Source organism: Caretta caretta, chromosome 14 (genome assembly GCF_965140235.1).
Source record: "Caretta caretta isolate rCarCar2 chromosome 14, rCarCar1.hap1, whole genome shotgun sequence".
Classification (NCBI taxonomy): Eukaryota; Metazoa; Chordata; order Testudines; family Cheloniidae; genus Caretta; species Caretta caretta.
In genome coordinates, this window is record NC_134219.1 from 3,159,259 (window position 1) to 3,182,428 (window position 23,170).

The 23,170-nt window shown below is 63.5% G+C and overlaps 1 protein-coding gene and 1 long non-coding RNA gene across 9 annotated transcripts in view; one reads left to right on the forward strand and one right to left on the reverse strand.

The window, feature by feature from the left end:
• BAHCC1 (BAH domain and coiled-coil containing 1) overlaps window positions 1-23,170 on the forward strand; it is an 89,169-nt gene that overhangs the window by 30,212 nt on the left and 35,787 nt on the right. For 6 of the 7 annotated variants that reach the window (XM_075119168.1, XM_048817456.2, XM_075119169.1 and 3 more), the window contains one exon: window positions 19,069-19,248. In XM_075119168.1, coding sequence (XP_074975269.1) covers window positions 19,069-19,248 — 180 coding nt within the window. The remainder of the gene's footprint in view (window positions 1-19,068; window positions 19,249-23,170) is intronic. The other variant, XM_048817458.2, reaches the window with a different exon arrangement.
• LOC142069012 (uncharacterized) lies at window positions 670-22,878 on the reverse strand. 2 transcript variants are annotated; one of them, XR_012664825.1, is made up of 5 exons: window positions 22,726-22,878; window positions 20,445-20,534; window positions 19,754-19,849; window positions 3,923-4,102; window positions 670-1,583 (listed from the first exon to the last, which is right to left on the reverse strand). It is a non-coding gene; the product is annotated as an uncharacterized LOC142069012 (long non-coding RNA). The 2 variants fall into 2 exon arrangements; XR_012664826.1 differs by lacking the exon at window positions 20,445-20,534.

Genomic DNA, 23,170 nt, shown 5'->3' on the forward strand with positions numbered 1-23,170 from the left:
GCGCGCGCTGGTGCTGAGTCGGGATGGGGCGCTGAGGATCAGCACCCAATGGTCTGTGCTTGGGCCCGACAAACTTTCACTGTTGTTGTTTACAGAAGGCTTTGTTTCTATCGGGCTTTTAGCTGTGGCTCTCAAAGTACTTTATAAGGGGGGGGGAAGTTGGTGCCATGAGCTTCCACTTTGGGTGGGGAAACTGAGGCACAGGGTGGGGAAGTGACTGCCCGAGGCCACACAAGAGCTGGGAGTAGAACCCACGAGTCCTGACACCAAGCCTGTGATGGTCTAAAGGGCTGGGGGTTTGGAGAGATCCAGGGTCTGGAAGGCAGTTCCCACTGAATGCTCGGAGCTAGGCCAAGCCTCGGTCGTCCCTCGCATCATTGCCCCAGTGGAAAATACTGGAGCCCCTGCCCCATGCTGGGGACAGAAATGAACAGCCTTGTCCAGGAGTTTCTCTCGCCCCGTCCCTGCCACACAGCCTGCTCCACCTTTTCCATGTTTGCTGCCATTTATTTTCCAGACACAAGCTGTTCCCCCTGCCCCCCGTCTCTCCCCAGCACGGCTCCCAACTTTTCATTTTATTATTATTATTATTATTTTGCGATAAATTAAGAAGCATAATCAATATTTAGAGAAGCCGGGATGGATTTATTCTATTTGCATAAACGGATGGAGTGGATGTTTAGCCGATATTTCAGCATGTCAGGGAGCTTTATGGGACAAATTGATTGATGAGGAAGATGGGGAAAGATTAGATTGGAGAGGGCAGGTTGCTGATACTTGTGAGGACCAGCTGGGGGGGGAAGAGGGTGGGCTGCACATCCGTGGTGGGGGTTGCAATGCTACTTGGGTGCTAATTTGCATCCCTCGGCTTTCCGTTCTGGTTATGGAACCTGCTAAATGGCTTGCAAATGAACAGACAGATTTCTGGGTTTGCCGGAGCAATTTTCACACGTTTTCAGGGCCAAAACTTCAAAGAAATGGTCTCCATAAAATGTAACATTGTCGACTCGGAACACCAGCTCGTGCCTTTGGTGACAGGCGTCTCTCCCAGCTCTGCCTTTCTCAGGGGTTTTCTTTTGCAGTGGAAGGGGAATTAATTGCATTTTCTTTGTTTGTTTTTCCCTATTTCCAATGTAATCTACCAGTGTTTTATTGGTGACAACATATCTCCAGATTATAGCATTTTAACAGCAAACTGAACCTCAAATATTTGTTCTGTTCGCTGCGCAGCCTGTGAGAACGTCTTCTCTTTAGAGTAACACTGGGTGCGCCAGCTGCTTGTGTGGGAAATGAGCTGTATTATCCCTGAAAGATGGGGAAACTGAGGCACGGAGCAGGGAAGTGACTCACTGAGGTCCACTGAGGGAGTGAGTGTTAGAGCCGAGATTAGAACTCAGTGACCTGGATATCCTGCAGTGAAAGAATGAAATAAACGTGTATCTGACAAGGGGAGAGGTGGCCCCCAAGTGCTCCTGGCTCGCAGCTAGCCTGTCACAGTCTCCCTCTGTCTCCTGCCGCTGGGACGTCACGATCAGTAGCATGCGTGTGAGGGTGGCGCTGTAAAGACTCTGGTGATTGGCACCCTAGAAATAACGTATATCAGGTTGCAGGGGCAGGTGAGGGGTCGCACTGGCAGATTTCAAGAGAATAGTTGGAGTCACATGGAAAAGTCCTGTTTCATCCTCCCTCTTCCCTCCACTGTCTCCAGATTCCCTGTGCTTCTTACATGTGGGGCAGCTCCTGGCTCGGATCAGTGCGAAATCCTGCGTTTGAGCAGTGTGGAGTGGCTCTGCTGGGGCTGCAGCCGGAGGAAGGACCCCGCTGCAGCTGGAGTCTCCTGCAGGAATAACGTCTGTGCCCCTCGGCTTGTCCCCCAGCTCTGGGCCTGGGCAAGGAGAGAGCGGGGATCGTCCCACCCATCATCCTGGGCTGGGCAGGGCAGGACGGTGCACTCCAGGGCCTTGACCTGGTTCTAAAGGGCCCCCTCCATGCAGGTCCTACTGCATCCCTGTGCAGAGCCACGCCAGCCCAGGTCTGTCAGTTATTTCCCCTTTAAAAGCCTGAGGAAGTGTGTAAAGCCGGGACCCCCCAGGCCAGGTGTCTCTGACACACTGCTTCTCGACATGGAGCCAGGAGGGCCGGGGCCCTGAGAGCTTCCAGATGCTGCCGAATTTCAGTCTAAAAAATATTTGCAGCCTTCCCAGGGCGAAGAGAGCCCTGAAAAGCCACAAAGTGTGAACGCAAGCAACATGGCTGCCTGTGTCTGCAGAGAGCCTGACGCCAGGGCTCGGGGAGGTGTGAATGGCCCCAGGCACTGATTGGCTGGAACCGGAGCGTGAGCATTTAACTCTCTGGTGCTGTATGCAGCGTTGGTGCAGGCGGGCTGGTCCCAGGGTAGGAGAGAGACAAAGTGTGGGGAGATCATACTTTTGTTGGACCCACTGCTGTTGGTGAGAGAGAGACTCGCTTTCCAGCTTTGCCAGGGCTTGGAGAGCTTGTCTCTCTCACCAGCAGAAATTGGGCCAATAAGAGAGATTCCTTGTCTCTCATTTAACTCCTTCCTTGCTTCCTGACCCGCCTGCCCAGCTGTCCCGCTTTGCCTGGTCCAGCTGGGGGGTATGAAAACCAGGGGTGTGTTGGAGAGCAGGGGACGGGTGCAGAACAACTGGACTCCATCTTTGCCCCGTAGCCGGGCCCCTGCACAGTGGACAGTGGGGCCCACGCGGGCTGGGCTGCCTGTTCTGTAGGTCCCTTCTTCACCCCCCAGAGCTAGCATCTGTGTTCGCGTAGTGCCAGGAGCCCCAGGCACAGAGCAGGACCCCGCTGTGCCAGGCGCTGGACAAACCCAGAGCAGAGTTGGTCCCTGCCCCAGCGAGCTGACGCGCTACATATAGGACAGGAGGCAAGCTGGGGCCAGACGAGGGAGCCCACGCGGACAGTAGGAGAGAGCTGGCAGTGTTACGGGCGGTGGCTCTCGCTTGCCAGCAGCCACCCTGTGGCAGTGGGGTCTGTGGGTGTGATGGCACACGGCAGTTCTCCGGGGGGGCCTGAAGGAGGATGGCGAGGCTGTGGGGAGCTCCTGGGGGCTGCCTGCCCCGGCCCGGCCCCCTCCTGCCCGGCCAAGAGGAGTCAGCCCCCTCCGCCTATGGAACCTTTCTCCAGCTGGCCAACGCTTCAGCTCAGAGCTGGTGCCGCCCTGCTCCCGCAGCAGGGAGCTGAGTCAATCTGGGAAGAACCCGGCCAGCAGCCTGCCCCGGCGGAAGAGGTTGTGCAACGTTCCCTCCCCAGCCTTCGGGGGGGGGGAGGCTGCTTGGCCCAGTGGGGCTGGGCAGTTGCTCTGGCTGGGGGCAGACAGGGCGCTAGAATCAGTGGGGGACCGTTGGGCCCCAGGGGATCGTGCCTGTGGGCACGGGGGGAGGTGTTGCTGGGGCAGGGGGTGGGTGGCAAGGAGGGACAGGATGGGAGGAGGGTGGGGAGAGCAGGGTCGAGGCTCAGGGCTTACGCCATGGCTGGTACCAGGCAGCACGCGGCTCCGAATCCCCTGCTGTGCTGGGGAGGGGATGGTCTCATGGCCAAGCTACCTCCTGCCTCCGGGCTCCAGCTGGGTCCCGCCCTGTCCCCGTGGGGAAGGGGCAGGACGAAAGGGTCGTGGGCAGATGCTCTCCAGGAGGACAGGGGCTGGCAGGGGCCAGCCCAGTTCCCCAGGGTGAGCGGCTTTGGGGGCGAACGGGAGTGCGTTCCCCGCGGGGAGGGATTTGCTGCGGGAGGAGGGGAACCCGCTGGGCAGCTTGCTGGGCCTTGTCTTCAAGGCTCTTGATGTGGCTGGGAGGAATTCTGAAATGTACCCGGCGAAATCTAGCGCAGGCATTTGGCCAGTGTACACAGACCCAAGGAGTGTTTCTAGTCCATTACAGATAATTACCTGTCATTCAGGCCAGATTAAGGCTCTTTTCTTTTGTGTTTGCGCCTTGCTCTCTCCTTTTTAAAAAAGTCCCTCCCGCTGCCTTCTGGCTGGGGTTGTGGGTCAGCTGTGGGTGCTAGCGAGGAAACGTCTCCTATAGGGGAATCCAGAGCCTGGAGGCATCAGCCAAGGAGACAGGGCCTGGTGGGGAGAAGGAATGCGGGAATAATCAGTCTCGTGTCAACATGTGTTCATATGCACATGCCTGTTGGTCTAACGTTAGCATGTGTTCACACGTGCATCTTCCCACACATTAGCACCAGGACAGTGCATGTTCATGTGAATGGGCGTTCACACACACGTCGGTGTTATGGCAGTGCATGTTCTTATGTTCTCACGCACATCGTGTCTTGTGTGTATCCGCGCGTGTGCGCACACGGGCACGTAAGTGTCATGTCAGTATGTTTGTATCTACGTGTGTGCACACAGACCTGTCAGTATCCCACCCAAGCACGTTGGTATGCCCAGTATACAGCGATCCCAGTGGGAAGCGGGTGCACGCAGCACTGAAGGGCAGGATTGGGGCATTAGACTCCTGGGGGGGGGCGCGTTGGGGAGGCAGATTTGTCCAGTGCCTGAGAGCACTGGCTAGCATCGGACAGGCTGGCGTTACCCAAAGCCTTCCAGCGGGCAGCGCAGGAGAGACACAGGTTGCTCCCTGTTGGCTCTGGGGACCCCATCCCTGCTCAGAATGTTCTAAACCTGCAACAGACGAATGAGTAACTCACCCCCAGACTGGCTGCTCCCCCGGCTTCTCTGCTGGGGTTTGAGTCACGGTCTGGCATTTCTCTAGGGCAGAGACCCAGCCAGATAGTCCCCGGCAGGGAGGCGTCAGCCAGCAGGCCGCACGCAGGACTGGGAGCCAGAAATTCCCGAGGCCTAATCCTGGCTCTGCCACTGTGTGGTGGGGCCTCCTTAGGCAAGTCCCTTCCCTACCCTTTGCCTCAGTTTCCCTTTCCTGTCGCAGGGAGTTAGGGATGGCAGCTCCTCTCAGGAGCCTGCAGGTGAATGAGCTGTTTGCGAAAGGCTGTGCTAAGCTGTATCAGTAAGAAACTCATCCACTCTTCCACCCCAATGCAGGATGGGGGACACGGCCTCCCAAATGCCTGCGTTTCTCATGGGAGTCAGCTGGTGCTACCAGCCTCTGCCCTGGTGCGAGCTGAGACCCCGGGGCAGCGAAGGAGCCTGCGTGGAGGAGGGGCTGGGGCTTTGCCAGCTGTCCAGGAGGCTAGTGAGGCCTGTGGGTCTGGGCACCTGGTGCCCAGCCAGCTCCCAGCCTGCCCTGCCTGTAGAAGGGAGTGAAACACGGCTCCCACCAACAGAGATTTCTGGGGAGGCCCTAACTGGGAGGGGCCCCCGGGGTGGTGGGCACTGGGGAGAGCCTGGCGCTGCTTGTCTCCCGCCTGGGGGGCTGGCCTGCTCCCATGACTCTTCCCCCACCAGCCACCCGAGCAAGGGGGCAGGAGGCTGCTCCCCTGGCCGCTCTGCACTGTGAATGCCTCCCCACAGGCTTGCTGGCCTCATCCGGTGTCTGCTCCCTGGGTCCACTCAGGACGCTGCTCTCAGGGAGGGAGGGGCAAAAGCTGCCGAGGGGGGGTCAGTGAGGCTGGAGCTGCCCCTTGTCTGACCTGCACTGGGAGGGGGGACGGGAGAGAGGCGGGTCGTGTGGGATGAAGTGGGGAGCCGGTGTTGTTATTTACGAGCCCAGGGGCGGGCTCTGCCCGGAGAGGAAGGTTATTTCGGAGGTGTCCCCTCCCTTTCCTGGCAGCGCTGGTTTGGCTCCTATTGCTCCGCTGGAACTTGGCGGCTCTCAGCCACTGGCCAGAAACCTGCTTAGTCGCAAAACAGATGTTGCCTCCATATTTCCCATGTGGCCCCTGGGGTCTGCGGCCAGGGCGAGGCCTCCCCAGCGAGGGGGTTTTGAGGAGATGCCGAGCCCTGACCCGCAGCCCCAGCCCAGCTGAATGGACGAGCGAAACTTTCCATCCGCCCAGCGCATTGGTGTGAGTGTGAGAATTCGGTGCTCTCAAAAGGGAGGAGATACGATGCAGGAAGGCATGGTGCAAGCTTCCCCAGGCCACAGCCTTGCCTGTGCCCCTCACTCCCGACCCGTAGCCCCAGGCTCCCCACACACCCAGCTCTGCCGGTGTCCCTCACTCCGGACCCGTAGCACCGGGCTCCCCACACACCCAGCCCTGCCTGTGCCCCTCACTCCGGACCCGTAGCCCCGGGCTCCCCACACACCCAGCTCTGCCGGTGTCCCTCACTCCGGACCCGTAGCCCCGGGCTCCCCACACACCCAGCTCTGCCGGTGTCCCTCACTCCGGACCCGTAGCCCCGGGCTCCCCACACACCCAGCTCTGCCGGTGCCCCTCCCTCCCGACCCGTAGCCCTGGGCTCCCCACACACCCAGCTCTGCCGGTGCCCCTCCCTCCCGACCCGTAGCCCCGGGCTCCCCACACACCCAGCTCTGCCGGTGCCCCTCCCTCCCGACCCGTAGCCCCGGGCTCCCCACACACCCAGCCCTGCCTGTGCCCCTCACTCCGGACCCGTAGCCCCGGGCTCCCCACACACCCAGCTCTGCCGGTGTCCCTCACTCTGGACCCGTAGCCCCGGGCTCCCCACACACCCAGCTCTGCCGGTGCCCCTCCCTCCCGACCCGTAGCCCCGGGCTCCCCACACACCCAGCTCTGCCGGTGCCCCTCCCTCCCGACCCGTAGCCCCGGGCTCCCCACACACCCAGCTCTGCCGGTGCCCCTCCCTCCCGACCCGTAGCCCCGGGCTCCCCACACACCCAGCTCTGCCGGTGCCCTTCACTCCCGACCCGTAGCCCCGGGCTCCCCACACACCCAGCTCTGCCGGTGCCCCTCCCTTCCGACCCGTAGCCCCGGGCTCCCCACACACCCAGCTCTGCCGGTGCCCCTCACTCCGGACCCGTAGCCCCGGGCTCCCCACACACCCAGCTCTGCCGGTGCCCCTCACTCCCGACCCGTAGCCCCGGGCTCCCCACACACCCAGCTCTGCCGGTGCCCCTCCCTTCCGACCCATAGCCCCAGCGCTGCCGGTGTCCCTTCATGCTGTTCCATTTCTCAGTGCCAGGCTCAGCTGCACTGGTCAGTTGTGTTTAGGGTTCACCAGTCCCCCCCTCAGGGGACTGTGCTGAGACCCGCCGGGCTCTTCACAAGGGTATGTGAAAAGCCCCCAAGCCTCCCCCAGGGCTTCCCAGCCTCCCTGCCCTTCCCCCTCGTTCTTTGCAGGTGAGGAGAATGAGGCTAAACTTGTTTTCCAAGGTTTTGTTTTAACCCTTCCCTTAGCCCAGAGTTTCATGTGTTTCCTCTAAAAAGTTCCGAAGTCAGTTTGCATGCGTGTGAGAACGTGTGTGTATGTGCGTGTGTACACATCTGCTTGTGAGAACGTGTGCACAGCCAGCCCAGGACAAGTGCAAACTTAGACTAAAGCCATCATTGCAGCCCAGTCTCCTGAGTCCAGCTGCATGGCGGTTTTCTCTGCTGGCAGGGGGCCGCCATAGAGGAGCGGCTCCTGGTTCCATTCCCAGCCCTGCCACTGAGCTGCTGGGTGACCATGGACAAGTCACTCCCCTGCTCAGTCCCTTGGTTTCCTCTCCCACCCTTTGTCTGCCTGGTTTGATGGTGAACTCACCGGGGGCTCTCTGCTTCTGCAGTGCCTGGTGCAGTGGGGGTCTGGAGATGGCACTGCAATAAATCATTATAATGCAGCTCTGCGTGTGAGCGTCTGGGATCTGGGGCTAGTTCTGGAGGGGGAGGGGGTGTGACCCTGGTCAGTGACTTGTGGATAAATTAGGCTGGTGATCCGAGCCCCCAGGCATGTGAGTCAGAAATGCCCCCAAGCTTGGTCCCCCCCCATGACAGAGCTACCCCCAGGGCTGCAGAGTGGCATGCAGCACCAGGCCCCCTTGCCCAGATACGCGTCCTCCCGCTGATCTGTCTCCTGGAAACGAAGCCTGTGGCTCCTGGACAAGCGACAGTGCAAGTGGCTGGGCAGGGTGCTCTTGGCTAGTGCGTGCCCCCAGTCAGAGTTCTGGGCCCAGAAGGGGCGGCACCGGCCACCTCTGGCCCCTTTGGTAAATGACCCAGTGCCCCAGCATCCCGGGAGGAGTCTCACGGGGAGGACTCAGGTAGGTTTGCAGGCCTGAGCGTGAATCTCCGGAGACACAGGAGGCCGTCCGTGCTGCCTCGTGCCCCAGGAATGCCCCGTGAGCAGGGAGCATGGCTGTGGCCTGCTCTGCTTGTGCTGTGTGTGGCGACAGGGAGGGTGCGTGGGCTGCTCTGTCAGTCCCAGGGGATTTGGGTTTGCCTCATGCTGGCTTGGCTTGGGCTCCAGGTGGTTCTGCTCCAGTTCTGCTGTGGCTCTGCCATGGCGAGTGCCCAAGCCAAGTGGCTCAGAGCGGTTGGCCAGGCTTGGGGGTGGGAGCAGGTTCTGCCTGCTGCTGCGTCTCCCTTTTGCCCCGGGATTGGGCCCTCGTAGCCAGGACCCCAGCAGGGCTGGGGGAGACTGGGCTGTGCAGTGGGAAGGGGGGGGCATTAGCTGCAGCCTGGGCTGGGATCAAGAGAAAACCCTGCACAGACAGGAGCCCAGAGTGCCGCACAGGGAAGCTCACAGCTAGGCTGCAGCCTGGGGACCCTGGTGTGACTCACCCAGTGACCCCAAGCCCGGGCCCGGTTCTCCTGGGAGGAGAGCACTTGGGGCTGGCTGTCCTGTTTTATACGTCCGGTCAGGGAGCAGCAGCTGTTCCAGGGACCTCGGCATCCAGTCCCATGGCCCAGCCTGGCCAGGCCCCAGTCGGGGAGGAGCCCCAAGCCCGGCGAGCGATGGGGGGGGGGGGCCTGTGCATGGAGGGGTGCAACAGACAATGCAGAGAGTGGAGGCTGTGACTGAGATGGGGGGATGGGATGCACAGCCCCAAGGCCAGCCCAGCCCTGTGTGAGGAGAGGGCCTGAATTGGGGCCTGCTGGCAGTCTGAACAGACAGGCCAAGTGTTGCACAGGCCATGGACCGAGGTCCTCTCTTGAGCCAGCTTTGCCCGTCCACCAAGGGGCCCAGCCTGACCCAAAGGGGTGGCTGGTTACTGCCCATCAGGGGGTGGTTGGGGTGGGCACCTGTGCCCCGGGTCTGACTGGGGCCCCCAGCCTCTTGTAAGACCTTGTAGGGTTTGCTAGCGTCCCTGGTGCTGCAGGATGCTCTAGGCCAGGGGTTCTCAAACTGGGAGTTGCGAGGTTATTACGTGGGGAGTTGTGAGCTGTCAGCCTCCACCCCAAACCCTGCTTTACCCTGAAACCAGGCTCAGCCCTAGCTCTGGACACTCTCTCCCATGCCCACGCCAGGAACTCTCTGCCTTGGAAGGCGCAAACCCCTGCCCCTGGTGCCTAACCCTGGTGGGTCCCACCCTCCTGGGTCTCCCCTTGTGATGAAGTGGGACTGTTCTTAATGTTTCCTCTGAATAGTGTGGGGGTGCCTCAGTTTCCTCTGTGCAGTTCTTAAGTATCTAGGTGGTGGGGTAAGCGTATATGATCATTGCAGAGCCCTGGAGGGCAGGGGTGTGCAGGGGTCTGGACACAGAGAATGGCCGACACCCTGTTTCCTGGCAACTGATGGCCTGGCCCTTCCCCCCTGCAAGGTGAGAGCTAAAGGGTTGGAGAACAAAGAAATCCGGTGACCTCCTGGCCGGGGAAAGGGACAAAGCCCAGAGGAGGAGGGGCTGGAGGGAGTTTCAGTTTGGGGCTGGCTTGGACATGGAGTGAAGTGCCCCCTTAAATGGACCCAGCTGAGGGGTCCGGTTCTCTGCATCTACAAGCTCTGTTTTAGACCATGTTCCTGTCGTCTAATAAACCTCTGTTTTAGTGGCTGGCTGAGAGTCACGTCTGACTGCAGAGTTGGGGGACAGGACCCTCTGGCTTCCCCAGGAGCCCCGCCTGAGCGGACTCACTGTGGGAAGCGCACGGAGGGGCAGAGGATGCTAAATGCTCCGAGGTCAGACCCAGGAAGGTGGAAGCCGTGTGAGCTGTGTGTCCTGCAGACAGGCTGCTCCCAGAAAGAAGACTTCCCCAGAGTCCTGCCTGGCTTCATGGGGAGCAGTTCCAGAGCATCGCCCGGGGACCCCGTGACACCCCTCTGGGTTGCTGGTGGTTCCCTCCTGCTCTCCACCCCTCTGAGCACCTGACCCACCTTCTGTGGAATGGTGGGTTTGGGGGTGGGTGACTAGGGTGAGGGGCTGGGCCGGTTCAGCGGGTGGCACCTGCCAGTTTGGGGGCAAGGCCAAGTGCTTCTTGTGGATCTCAGCTGGGGAGGGACTGGCAGGCGAGAGGCTGGGGCAGCCTAGCCCTCCCCCGATGCTTTGGGACCCCACCAGAGCAAGCCCTGCTCCAAGGAGGAGAGAGCCCCGCCCCAGTTGGCCCCATAGTACGCTAATGGGAAGCACATGGGGTTGCAGGGCTCTCCCAGGGCTCTCGGCCAGCTGCCTCATTCCCAAGCACTTTCCCTGCCAGGGAGAGGAGCTACGGGTGGGGTCGGCTCGGCCTGGGCCTGGCTCGCTGGGTGGTGTGCAGGAAGGGAGGGTCAGTGCCCATGGGGGGTGCCCTGCACTGCCTGGCTCCCTGCTTCCAGCTGAGACGGGCTGGAATAGTCACGCAGCGGACACGGAACAGCTTGCCCCTCTGCAGCCATCACCAGCCCGGGCATGCCCGTCTGCAGGGCACAGCCTTCCCGCTACTCACCCTCGCTGCCGGGGGCTGGGCCCAGCCATGGTGGAGGTGCCATGGACCGGCTGTGACTGCGTATGGGATGGCAGTGATGTGGGAGGAGAGGGCTCCTGGCGGGTCTCACCCAGGGTCAGAGCATGCGGGCAGCAGCTCCCGGGGGGTATAGAGTGGCCCCCAGACTGTGGGGTGCTGCCTTGCAGCCAGGCTGGTGCCAGGCACTCTCCAAGGGGAGGACAGACCTGGTGGGTTGCTGCTGAGACAGGCAGCGGGTCCCCCACCCCGCCCAGCGCTGGGAGCAGCCAGCCCTGAGCGGCTCCTGGATAACGCACCTGCGAATGGCCTGGATCTGCCCCGGCTTGCCCTCGTCTGGGCACATTGGCTGGCTCAGGCACCTGACGGGGTGGGAATGGCGCCATCAGGGCCTGATGGGCGGGGAGGAGCTGGGGGGAGCCTGAGGCCCATCTGGGGAGACATCCAAGCCTGTGCTGGGGTCTCAGTCCCAACCACTAGGTTCCTCAGTCACCGCCCTGCCTAGGGTGAGGCCGCCGGGCGGATGGGGCCCCCAGCAGGGGTCTGGAGGCCTGTTGGCCGAACTTCGTGTGATCCGGCCCTGGCTAGGGGCTTTGGTCTGCTGGGCTCCCTGGGCTTTCTCCCTCAGGGAGAAGGGCCTGAGCTGGGCAGAGTGAGTGCCCCTCCCTCGAGTCTCTCTCGTCCTCTGGGCCATGCTCTGGCTGGTCTCAGCGCCCCTCGCAGGTACCAGGACCCCCCAGTAGCTGATACCCGGAGCCTGGCAGTGAGAGCAACAGCCTGGGAGTGGGGGAATGGGGCTTGGGGAGCAGCCCCGCCCCTGTGGCTCTCCATCTCTGTCCATGTGTCTCTGCAGCAGGCAGGCTTGGAACAGAGGGACACGGACTGAGCAGGAGGGCTGGCGATCAGCTGGCTGGGGAGGGGGGGGGGAGGCTCCTCCATATTGCTGGTGTCACAGGGGTGGATAAAAGGGGCTGTTATGTGGGCACTGGGTGCTGCTCAGCCCGCCTTGTGGACTCCCTCCAGCCCCTGGGGGAGACCTTCTCCATTCCAGGGGCAGGGAGTGGGTTTGGATCTCTGCTTTGGGGGCAGGCAGGGAGCTGGGGGATCTCGTCACGGGGAAGCCTCTCTTGAGCTGTGCTGGATTAAGGCCAACTCATGGGAGCCGGTGCGTGCAGGGTTGGGAGCTGCTCCCATCAGCCACCCTGAATTCAAATCCAGCCTCTTCTCTCAAGGGAAAATGACTCGTTTTAGCCCCCGTTCTCCACATCAAAAAACCAACTCATCCCTGGTGACTTTGGTGCAACAGAGAATGGGGGCTGTGGGTTGGGATTGAGGGGCTCCGGCAGAGCTGGAGTGGGGGGGAGCCCAGGGCTGGGCTAGCAGGGGGCTGCGGGTCAGGATTGAGGGGCTCCGGCAGAGCTGGAGTGGGGGGGAGCCCAGGGCTGGGCTAGCAGGGGGCTGCGGGTCGGGATTGAGGGGCACCGGCAGAGCTGGGGAGGTAGCAGGGAAGATGCTTTGGCTCTGGTGAGTGCTGTTTCCATGAGCGCATGGGTCCCCCAGCCTGTCAGCCCCCCGTTCCCCCCGGAGCAGGCCCAGTACTTGCCCAGCGGCCCCCGGACATGCTGGTGGTGGGAGGACTCACTGGCCAGCCCTGTGCAGTCAGTAGCCATGCGGGGGTGTGGCCCTCCCCCTGCTCCAGGCTGCAGGTGCCCCCGCCTGTCCCTGCCTCTGCCCTGCAGAAGCCCCCAAGGGCCAGCGTAGCTGTGGTGTGGATCCAGCAGCCAGTGAGAACCGGCTGCAGGCTGGGTGGGAGAGCTGGAGCCAGGCCCCGGCGTGGGAAGGACACATCCTCCCCACTGTTCTGGGGCTTTCCCCTAAGGATCCAGGAGTCCTGGAGAGGATACCCCGGCCAGCTGCAATCCGGTGCTGGGATGGGAACTCATCAGCCAGCAGTGTGAAGGGGTAGGGGGCTGTGACAGCCTCGCCCCCTGCCCGGCTGCTGCCCTGTGCCCCGCTGGCCTGGCGAGATGGGAGCAGCACGGCCCCCCCGCTCCCCCCCCTCGGTTCTCCTGGGGCTCTGAGTGTGGACAGGAGATTTAAGGTGGATTTTTTTTTACCATCACCTTTGAGCTGGGGAAAGTATTTAAGGTAGAAATGTTTGTTACCTGCTGCTCTGTGGGGTTTGACCTTCCCAGGATTTGGTTGTACATTGAGGTCGGTCCGTCCATTCCCACGCTCTCTGTCTGTCTGTCCTGTGCTCTGCCCACTCCTGCAGCTGGCCTGGCCCATCTGTAAGCACGCAGCACGCCCCGAATACAGCAGGCACCAGGAAAGTGCCGCTTTGGCAGCTCAGCAGAACTCGTCTCTCTGGACCGCGCCGGGGGCTCCCTCTTCCCGCCCGGGGCCGCGCCGGGGCTCCCTCTCACCTGGGGCTCTCTCCCTGCCAGGAGCTCCCTCTCCGCAACCGGGGCTCCCTCTCCCCGCCAGGGGCTCCCTCTCCTGGCCCGGGGCCGCGCCGGGGGCTCCCTCTCCTGGCCCGGGGCAGCGCCTGGGGCTCCCTCTCCTGGCCCGGGGCCGTGCCAGGGGCTCCCTCTCCTAGCCCGGGGCCGTGCCTGGGGCTCTCTCCGGCCTGGGGCTCCCTCTCCCCGCCCGGGGCTCCCTCTCCTTGCCCGGGGCTGCACCGGGGGCTCCCTCTCCTCGCCTGGGGCTCCCTCTCCTCGCCCGGGGCCACGCCTGGGGCTCCCTCTCCCCGCCCGGGGCTCCCTCTCCTGGCCCAGGGCCGCGCCGGGGGCTCCCTCTCCCCGCCCGGGGCTCCCTCTCCCGCCTGGGGCCGTGCCTGGAGCTCCCTCTCCCCTCCCGGGGCCGTGCCTGGGGCTCTCTCCGGCCTGGGGCTCCCTCTCCCCGCCCAGGGCTCCCTCTCCTTGCCCGGGGCTGCACCGGGAGCTCCCTCTCCTCGCCCGGGGCTCCCTCTCCCGCCTGGGGCTCCCTCTCCTCGCCTGGGGCTCCCTCTCCTCGCCCGGGGCCACGCCTGGGGCTCCCTCTCCCCGCCTGGGGCTCCCTCTCCTCGCCCGGGGCCACGCCTGGGGCTCCCTCTCCCCGCCCGGGGCTCCCTCTCCTCGCCCGAGGCTGTGCCTGGGGCTCTCTCCGGCCTGGGGCTCCCTCTCCCCGCCCAGGGCTCCCTCTCCTTGCCCGGGGCTGCACCGGGGGCTCCCTCTCCTCGCCTGGGCCTCCCTCTCCTCGCCTGGGGCTCCCTCTCCCCGCCCGGGGCTCCCTCTCCTCGCCCGGGGCTCTCTCCGGCCTGGGGCTCCCTCTCCCCGCCCGGGGGCTCTCTCTGACGGTTCTGGTTTCTTTGATGGGTTGATAGTGTTGCTCTGCAGAGCGGGGCCCGGGGCTGGGAATGAGGGAAAGGTGGGTGCGTCTCCTCAGCCCTTGGCAGGGCTGTGGGAGCAGAGCTCTGGCGGGGCGGGCGGGAGCGGGGGGTTGCTCGGGAGTGTGTGAAAGGAGGGGGGTGGGAACCTGGCGCAGGCCTGGCCGCGCGGCTCGGCAGCCAGACCCGGAGCCTGGGGAGCAGAGCTGGTGCCAGCGGCCTGTGAGTCAGCTGGTCGGAAACGTGGGGGGGAGTGTGAGAGCGGCCGGGGGGGCCCTGTTCTCAGGGAGCCCCGAGCCAGCCAGCGCAGAGCCTGGGTCGCTTTGCCGCCTGCTTCCCAGCTTCCAGAGCAAGCTGGGCCTGGAACCTCGGCCGGCCCTGCCCAGCACATGGCAGCTCTGGCCCCCTGCCCGGCTCCTCCCGCTGCCCGGCCCCGATGCTCCCTGGGGGGAGCCGGGGTAAATCCCCCCCCCACCCACACACTGAGGAGCTAGACTGGGGGGAAAGTTAGACTCTGAACCTGGCTCAGCCGATCAGATTACTCCGTTAGAGAACCCTTGTTCGCCCCGGGCCGCGGCTCAGGGCATCAGCTTGATGCGTCGGCCCCTCTCTGCTCCTGCCCTGGGACGCCACAGCCCCCTCTCCCCCACCCCGGGATGCCACTTCCCCTCACTCCACCCCGGGATGCCACTTCCCCTCACTCCACCCCGGGATGCCGTGCCCCCCCTCACACCCCCAGGATGCCACACACCCCTCTCATCCCCACCACGGGATGCCGCGCCCCCCTCTCACCCTGCCCCCCAGGATGCTGTGCCCTTCTCTCATCCCTCCCAGGATGTCATGACCCTCTCTCCTCTCACCCCCCTCTGCTCCCACCCCAGGACACCATGCCCCTCCTCTCCTCCTGCCTGGGATATCATGCCCCCCTTCATTCCCCAATCTAGGACACTGCACCCCCACTCCACCCACCCCAGGATGCTGCACCCCTCTCTCATCCCCCCCCCAGGACCCTGCTCCCCCCTCTGCTCCCACCCTGGGATGCTGCACCCCCCTCTCCTATCACCCCAGGTCATGGTGCCCCTCCCCCCTCCAGTGTGAGCTCCATGGGGCAGGGCACCCCAGGCTGAAGTGGTACACGACAGGGTGGGGGTGGCCCTGCCTGCCTGGCACCTGCTCTAGAGAGGGGGCACATCCGGTTCTGGGGGGCCAGGCTGGCACCTCTACCCCGAGCGCAGAGCACTCCCCCTCCCCTCTCGGTGACTCAGTGATTCCTGGGTTTGGAATCCAGCCCCTTGCTGCTTCTCCTGAGCTGTCTGCTTGCCCGGGCCCTATAATGCGGCCTGGCTCCTGGCTGGAGCCACGGATGCATGGAAACACTTTGCCTCATCGCATCTGATTTAAATCAAGTTCAGAGTGCTTCTAACCAGGCTGGGCTTGCCAGGGTATGGTGGGCTCATGGGGGCTTGCCTAGCACTCGGGGGGGGGGAGGGCGGGGAGCGCCTGCGGGCAGCGTGTGTTCGGGGGTGGTTTGCCAGGGCTCAATGAGTGCTGGGGGTGCAGCTGTTTGCGGGGAGAGCTGGGGGGCCGAGGATGGGAGAGATTGACCCCATGTTCTGCCAGTGTGGCCATTAGAACTGTCCTCTGTCTTGAGCCATGAAGAGCCGTGGTGGGGCTTTGCTGGAGATAGGCCGAGGGGCAGATGGGGTGACATGGGAAGATGTTTGCGGAACAAGAGCATGTTGGAGCTGGGAAGGGGTGGGGAGTGAAACGGAGGGTGAGGCAGAGACCCAGGGCTGGGAGCATCAGCCGAGCTCCATCTTTTCATTAGCTGAGATCTCCTCTCCCATGGTCTGTCTCCTCCACTTCCACTTCTTGGCTTCCAGCCCACCCATCCTAGCTCCTTGGCCTCCCCCTCCCACGGTGAGCTGGCATGGGGTGCTCTTGGCCCGCAACGCTTCTCTTCCTTTGCTGGCACAGAGCGTGGGGCTGGGAAGGGGGAGCGAACGCCAGAATCTCCGACCCCAAATGGAGCAGGGAAAGTCATTGTCTGGCTCTGTGATGGCAGGAGACTAGGAAATGGTTTGGCGGGTGTGGCGGGGTCCCAGCCAGAGCCAGGGGGCCGCCAGCCACTCCGGGACGGTTCGGGTGAAAATCAGGAGCCAATGACATTTAATTGTAAAAGGCTGGGAGTCTGGAAACACCCCACCCCTGCTGGCTGCTTCCCCGGCCCAGCCAACCCCTGTGTGAAGCCATGGCCTACGGGCCGGAGCCCTGGCTAACAGAGAAGTGAGCAGGCCCAGCACTGGGAGATGCAGGTCGGGTCTGAGGGCTATAGGCCTAGCTGGGGGGGCCTGGATGTGGGGGGCAGGGGAGGAGGGAGATTCCCGGGAGGGGGGAAATCCTGAGGGGGTGCCCAAATGCTCCAAGCTGGCACCGTGGGCTGGGGGGGCTGGAGAACTGGGAGCTGAGCCGGGCCCTGCCAGCTGGGGACAGAGGGCTGAGCTGGGAGCGGCCGTGCTGTTGAGCCATAGGGGGCAGCTGCCTGGTGAGGTCGCTGGGGCTGGTGAGTGCCGAGGACTCGGCAGCGCCAGCCCCTTCTGCGCCCACATATATGGCCCCTGCCAGGCTGGGGGGTGGCTTCCAGGGTTCGCGGCAGGTTTGGCCCCCGCCCTGGGGGCTGGGACAGAGCTGGGCTGGCTGTAGGCGCAGGGGAGCCTGTCTTTGCCATTCCATCCCTGCCTCATTGCAGCTGTGGGTGGGCGCTCCTTGGCAAAGCGGGTCGAGCCCCCCATTGCCTGTGGGGGCTAAATGCTGCTCTGGGGAGCAGGTGGGGGCGTGAGTCCTGCCTTGAGGCCATCACCTGCCCCATGGTTGCCAGTGCAGGCTCTGGGGTCCTGGGCTCCCAGCTCCTTCGCTTGGGGTCTGGCCTCCACTTGTTCCCAGGCCCCCCTGCTCCTCTGGGAATCCCCCATCGCTGCCTGTGGGAGGACCCAGGCTCCCTGTTCTCAGAGCCGCAGCCTGGAAAATCCTTCTCCTCCTTGGAGCTGGGCCCTGGCATCCCGGCCCCGCTGGCTGCTCGGCTGCCCCGGAGACGCACACTGAGCAGTGGCCCGGGCGCCCGCCCCCAGCACAGCTGCTGGGCGCGGCCTCGCCCCGCCTGCTCTGCGGTGCCCAGCCCCAGCCCCTGGCTCTGCGAGCGGGAAGGCTGGGGCGAGCGTAACCACATCCCGACACTCATCCCCGAGGCATCCTGGGGATTAGCTCCGGAGCGTGGGCTGGCTTAGAGAGCAGAGCTCACTTCCTCCCCGTGTGGGCGTCTGGCCAGGCCCCGCCGGGCTTCCCATCAGGGAATGACCCGCTCCTCAGCCGCACCCCCGGCTGCAAACACATGTGCTGGGGCGGGGAGAGGACCGGGGCCAGCCTGCCCGGCCCTTGGTTACCGGCTGCGATGTTTCCAACATGATCTCACAGGCCGGTCTTCCACGCTCGCCTCCTCCTCCAGCCCGCACCTCCCCAGCCCCAGCCGCTCCCCAGCACCGCTGCTCTCCCGCCCATCCGGGGGCCTGCAGGCTGGGGAGTGTTGGACCTAGCCCCCTGCCCCTGTTGCTGGTCCGGGTGAGCACCTGGCATGGGGTGTGTTGTCCCTGCTGGGGGGTTGGGGCTGCCAGCCCCCGGCCAGGCCCTGAGGTGTGGGGGCTGTGTGTGGTACAGAAGACAACTGCCTGCTGTTGGGTGGGTGTGGCAGGGCTTGGAGGGGCGCTGAGCCTGCTCCCTGCCCCACCCCAACCATACCTGGTGTCTCACAGGCTGGGGGCCGGTGGGGCTGGACACCTGCTCTGCCCTGGGGTGCTGCCAGCTCCTAATCCAGAGCCGGACGCAGGAGGGCCTGGGTGGGGCTGCACTCCTGTGCACACAGGCTGCCCCACGGCCCACGCACGCTCGCGCCCCGGCTGACGCCCGCCTACGCAGCCTCTCCACCTTCGGCGCTGGGCTGCTCCTCGAGGCCACTGACTGCAGCACCTGTTGCCCGACATGCGCAGGCATGAAGGGGGGTGCCGAGCTGTCCTGCTGCCCCAGTGGCACCTGCCCTTCGGAGCCCGTGGCAGCGTGAGCAGGGCCCGGAGCTGGGAGCCTCAGGGACGTTCCCTGTGCGTGGCCAGGCGGCTGGGCCCCCACACCCTTTGGCAGCTGCCTGGGGAGCGAGGTGGGGGGGTTGTACTGAGTGAAGGGCGCATCGCTCCCTGGACAGCCCTGCCGGCCTCCGTGACGACACGCGTGTGTGGCTCCTGGGCTGGGGGAGGGGAGCTGGGCTGGGCGGGGCACCGTGGAGGGAGTCCCGTTGGGGTTGCCTGGGGGAGACGGGTGGAGACCAGCAGGGGCTCCCTGCCCAACAGCTCCGTGGTCCTGCTGAGGGGAGACGGAGCTGCCTGCTCCCCCCCGATCAGCATGAGCAGCGGGGTGCCCACTGCCATGGGCGGGCACACAGAGAGGCACTGTCGGCTCCTTAGAACCACCGAGATGGACAGCCCTAGCCATGTGCACATGCCAGAACAGGCAGGTGAATGCAGCCCCACAAGTGCCCGCAGACATGTACGTGGAAACGCTCATGCGCCCTGCACGCCTCTGCCAGCTGGTGCACACATCCAAACGCCTCCGCGTGAGAGATGAGCCCTCGCCCCGGGCTCAGAGTGCAAATCGGAAGGGGCAGATTTCCTTGCGTTTCCCCGATGGCCCTGCGGCTCCACATGGCCTCCTTGGTGGGGGTGGCCCTCAGGGACTTCATGGAGCCGAGGGTGAACCTCCCAACAGACGTGGGTGTGAGTGGGTGTGTGCATGCCCGGGCACGTGGGCACTGATGTTCTGGGGGAGCGTGAACGGGTCAGAGCACGTGGGTGCCCGGGTGCTGCTGTGTGGGTGCCCACGCAGAAGACCCTGGCCCCGGCGGAGCTGATGGTCCTTTGTTGTGTTTACAGCAGGGAGTGGATTGATGGGGAACACGCCCGCCTCGTCCTTCATGGGCAGCTTCCTCACCAGCAGCCTGGGCTCGGCCGCCCCCACGCATCCCACGGGCCCCGCCTCGTCCCCCTCGGAGCCGGCCTACCGGGGCCCACACTCTGGCACCTCCCAGATCTGGTTCTCACACTCCCACGAAGGTAAGGGCTCGGCGGCCCAGAGCGCCACGGGTGAACTGGGGAGGGAGCAGGGCACGGGAGACAGTGGGGACATAGGGAGCAGCAGCCGCCATCCAGCCTCGACTCATTGCTCCTCCTGGCATACCACAGGGATTTGGCCAGTGAACCAATGGCAGCGAGGTGCCTGCCCGCCCTCGGGCCACGTGTGCCAGATGTGCCGGGTGCGTCCTGCTGCCCAGGGCCCACGTGTCCCCAGATGTGCCAGGTGCGTCCTGCTGCCCAGGGCCACGTGTCCCCAGATGTGTCAGGCGCATCCTGCTGCCCAGGGCCATGTGTCCCCAGATGTGTCAGGCGCATCCTGCTGCCCATGCCCACATGTACACACTCAGACGTCTCTAAGACCTTTGACTTGGTACCACACAACATTTTGATTAAAACACTAGAATGAGATATTGAGATAATGAGATATACCTGGCACACATGAAATGGACTAAAAACTGGCTAACTGGTAGATCTCAAAATGTACCTGCAAGTGGGGAATCACCATTGAGCGGGTGTGTTACAGTGGGTCCCGCAGGGATCAGTTCTTGGCTCTGCATTAGTTAACATCTTTATCAATGACCTGGAAGAAAACATAAAATCATCCCTGATGAATTTACCGATGACAGAAACATGGGGAAGTGGGAAATAATGCAGAGGCCAGGTCACTGGTACAGAGCGATCAGCATCACCTGGTAACCTGGACGCAAGCAAACAGTGGGTATTTTAATACAGCTACATGTAACTACACATCTGGGAACAGAACGCTGGCCATGCTACCAGGCTGGGGGGCTCTGACCTGGGGAGCAGCAACTCTGTAGAAGATTTGGGTGGGGTGGGGAGGTGGAATTCAGCTGAACGTGAGCTCCCGGTGCAACACTGGCCAAAAGCACCGATGGGATCGTGGGATGCACAACGGGAATCTGGAGGAGGAGCAGAGAGGTTATGTCACTGCTGTTCCGGGTCCTGGTCTGACCGCTGCTGGGATCCTGTGTCCAGTTCTGGTGCCACAATTCAGGAGGGATGTGGATAAATCGGAGACGGGTCAGAGAAGAGCCACGAGAATGATCAAAGGGTTAGAAAAGCTGCCTTGTCGTGACAGACCCAAGGAGATCAGTCTATTTAACTTAACAATGGGATGTCCAGCGGGGACTGAATCCCAGTCTGGAAGTACCGACCTTGGGAACTTTGATAATTGGCTCTTCAGTCTAGCAGAGGAAGGTCTCACCCCATCCAGTGGCTGGACGCTGAAGCTAGACACAGTCAGCCTGGGAATAAGGCAGACATTTTTAATGATGAGAATAACTAACTACTGGAGTAATTTCCCCAAGGGGGCCTGGTAGATTCACCATCACGGGCAATTTTGCAATGAAGGCTGGATGTTTGCTAAAAGCTCTGCCCTAGGGATTGTTGTGGGGCAGGTCTCTGAGTCTGGCCTGCGTTATCCAGGAAGTCAGACGAGGTGATTGCAACGGTCCCGTCTGGCCTTGGAATCTATAAATCTGTGTCCTGGTGGCCCCCCCGGCTGTGCATCCCCAAAAGTGCCAGCCACCCACATGGCTCCGCGTCCCCAGATGTGCCGGCTGCCCCCAGGGTCATGTGTCCCCAGATGTGCCAGGTATGTCTTTCTGCCCGGCTGGCTGTGTGGCCCTGCCCCTCGGTTGGGTTAGCTGTGCCTTAGGAGAAGGGCGAGGGTGACTTTACTGGCCCCAGCCGGGTGCTTTTGGTAACCCCATCTCTGGTTACCATCCCAGGGGATGAGCACGTCAGGCGGGGCAGGGTGGCACCGAAGGGGTTAAAGCTTTGGAGACGCTGGCTCTCCGCACGGTTGGCATGCAGAGAGGTCATTGCAGTTGGCAGCGTGAGTGAGCGGTGGGCTCTGTGCTACTGGCACCTGACTGCACTGTAACGCGACGGTTCCTGCAAATCGAGTGTTTAGAGAGGCGATGAGGTGTGTGTGTGGGAGGGCGGGGCTCTCTGCAGCCCTCTCGCCCTCCTGGGGCCTGTGTGTCTCTGGCTGGGGGCTTGGCGTGACGGGGCTTGGAGGGGCATGATGCTCAGGGACCTGACTGCTCAGGACTGAAAAGTGTTAGAGAGAACTGAGGGGGGGTGGGCAGGGGAGCCCAGTACAGCTGTGCCATGCCACGCCTTGCGCGCCTTCCCCAGCTTCCCCTGCCCCAGACAGTGCCTGACACTGCCAGCTCCCACCATGGCTTGTGTGATGTGCACAAACAGGGACTGGGCTGAGGCCAGTCTGACTCATGCCACTTGTGACCATTGGGATGTGGAATCTGCTTTGCCAGCTCGCTGTGCCAGGCACCCTCCTGGCAGCACCCCGGGGGCCGTCCCTGTCAGTGCAGTGCACGTAGCCTGTCGCTTCCCAGACAGGAGTCCAGCATGGAGGCCGCGCTGCAGTGTGAGCTGGGCCTGGGCAAACCGGCCCCTTGGCCAGCAGCTCACTGGGTCGCTGGCCAACGTGGGGGTGGGTCTGTAGCAGGCTGTGCGGAGCGGGGCAGGTGCCAGGAAACAGCGCAGGGAGCAGCCGGCATAACCGACACCAGGCCCTGAGCTGCAGGTGCCTGCCGCACTGGCTGCCCACGGGGCCCGATCTCCGCGATAAGCAGCAGGGGCTCCAGGGGAAGGGAGAGGAGCCTTGGGTAGGCGGAGGAGTGAAGGGCCCCTCCCCCTTTCCAGAAGCAGCCCGGGATGCAGGGGTGACCACGGCCTTTCACCCCACACCCAGCCCAGCCGGAGTCACTATCCCAGGCTCCCGGAGCTGGGCTGGGGTGCTATCGCCCACTCGGGGGCTGGCGCCTGTCCCTGCCCCCCACCGCCTGCTCATCAGCACAGAGCCTCTGTGGTTAAACCGGCGACACCCCGGCTTCCTGTGCCACTAACGGCCGGGGGGAGGGGGATCCTGCTGCCGCAGACTGGGGGGGGGAAGGGGGCTCCTGGCTCAGCCCCCCAGCCACGCTGCTCTGCATCATGGGGGTTGTGCTGGGGAGATGCAGCCTGCCTGCCCCCCACACTGGCCCCAGGGAACTGGTTCACTCACTGGTGGGGAGCAGCACCCCCAGTGCCCACTCTGGGCTGGGCAAACCCCCAGAATTCACGGAACTGACTGTACGTCCGATCCTGGCTCACTCCCTAACCCCAGCCTGCTACCCGCTCCCCCAAAGGAGAACTACTGGTACCCCACTGGACGGCTGGCTCCATTCTCCAGCCCCTCCCCATGCCCCGCCAGCTCTGCTGGTGCCCCCAACTCCCGACCCGCAGCCCCCTGCTATCCCAGCCCTGCCCTCTAAACTCTGCTGGTGCCTCTCAATCCTGGCCCGCAGCCCCCTGCTATCTCAGCGTTGCCCCACCCCAGCGCTGACGGTGCCTCTCACTCCCAACCCGCAGCCCGTTGCTGCCCTTCCCCCCGGCCTGGGTTTGGTGCTGAGTCTGCAGTGTCCCCACCTGATCCCTGTCCAGTGAGCTGGGTCAGCGCCGGGAAGTGAGGGAGATGCAGAGTTAAGGAGCGAGGAGCAAGGTGGTATTGGCAGGATGCCCTGGCACCGAGCCCGGCTGCTAGTTTGAACTGGTGCCAGCTGGCTTCCGGCATGCCGGGGCTTGCTCAGCACGTCGGCCGGGGGCGGGGGGGCGCAGCGCACGGCTGCATGAGCAAGATCACGAGAGGCCTTATTGACGGGCAGCCTGGCTGAGCACCGGCAGCTAATGAAGCTGAAAGGGGCCGGTGCGCGGCATGGGGCTCATAACTCAGCCTTCCAGGAGGGCACTTGCGCCAGGCTCGCTGTTGCGCTAGAGGGAAGCAGAGAGGGGGCCTCACAGAGCCCTGGGGGCTGGGTGGGAAGGGGGCAGCAGCGTGGGAAGGGGCATGGGTCTGCGTGAAGGGGGGCGGGAG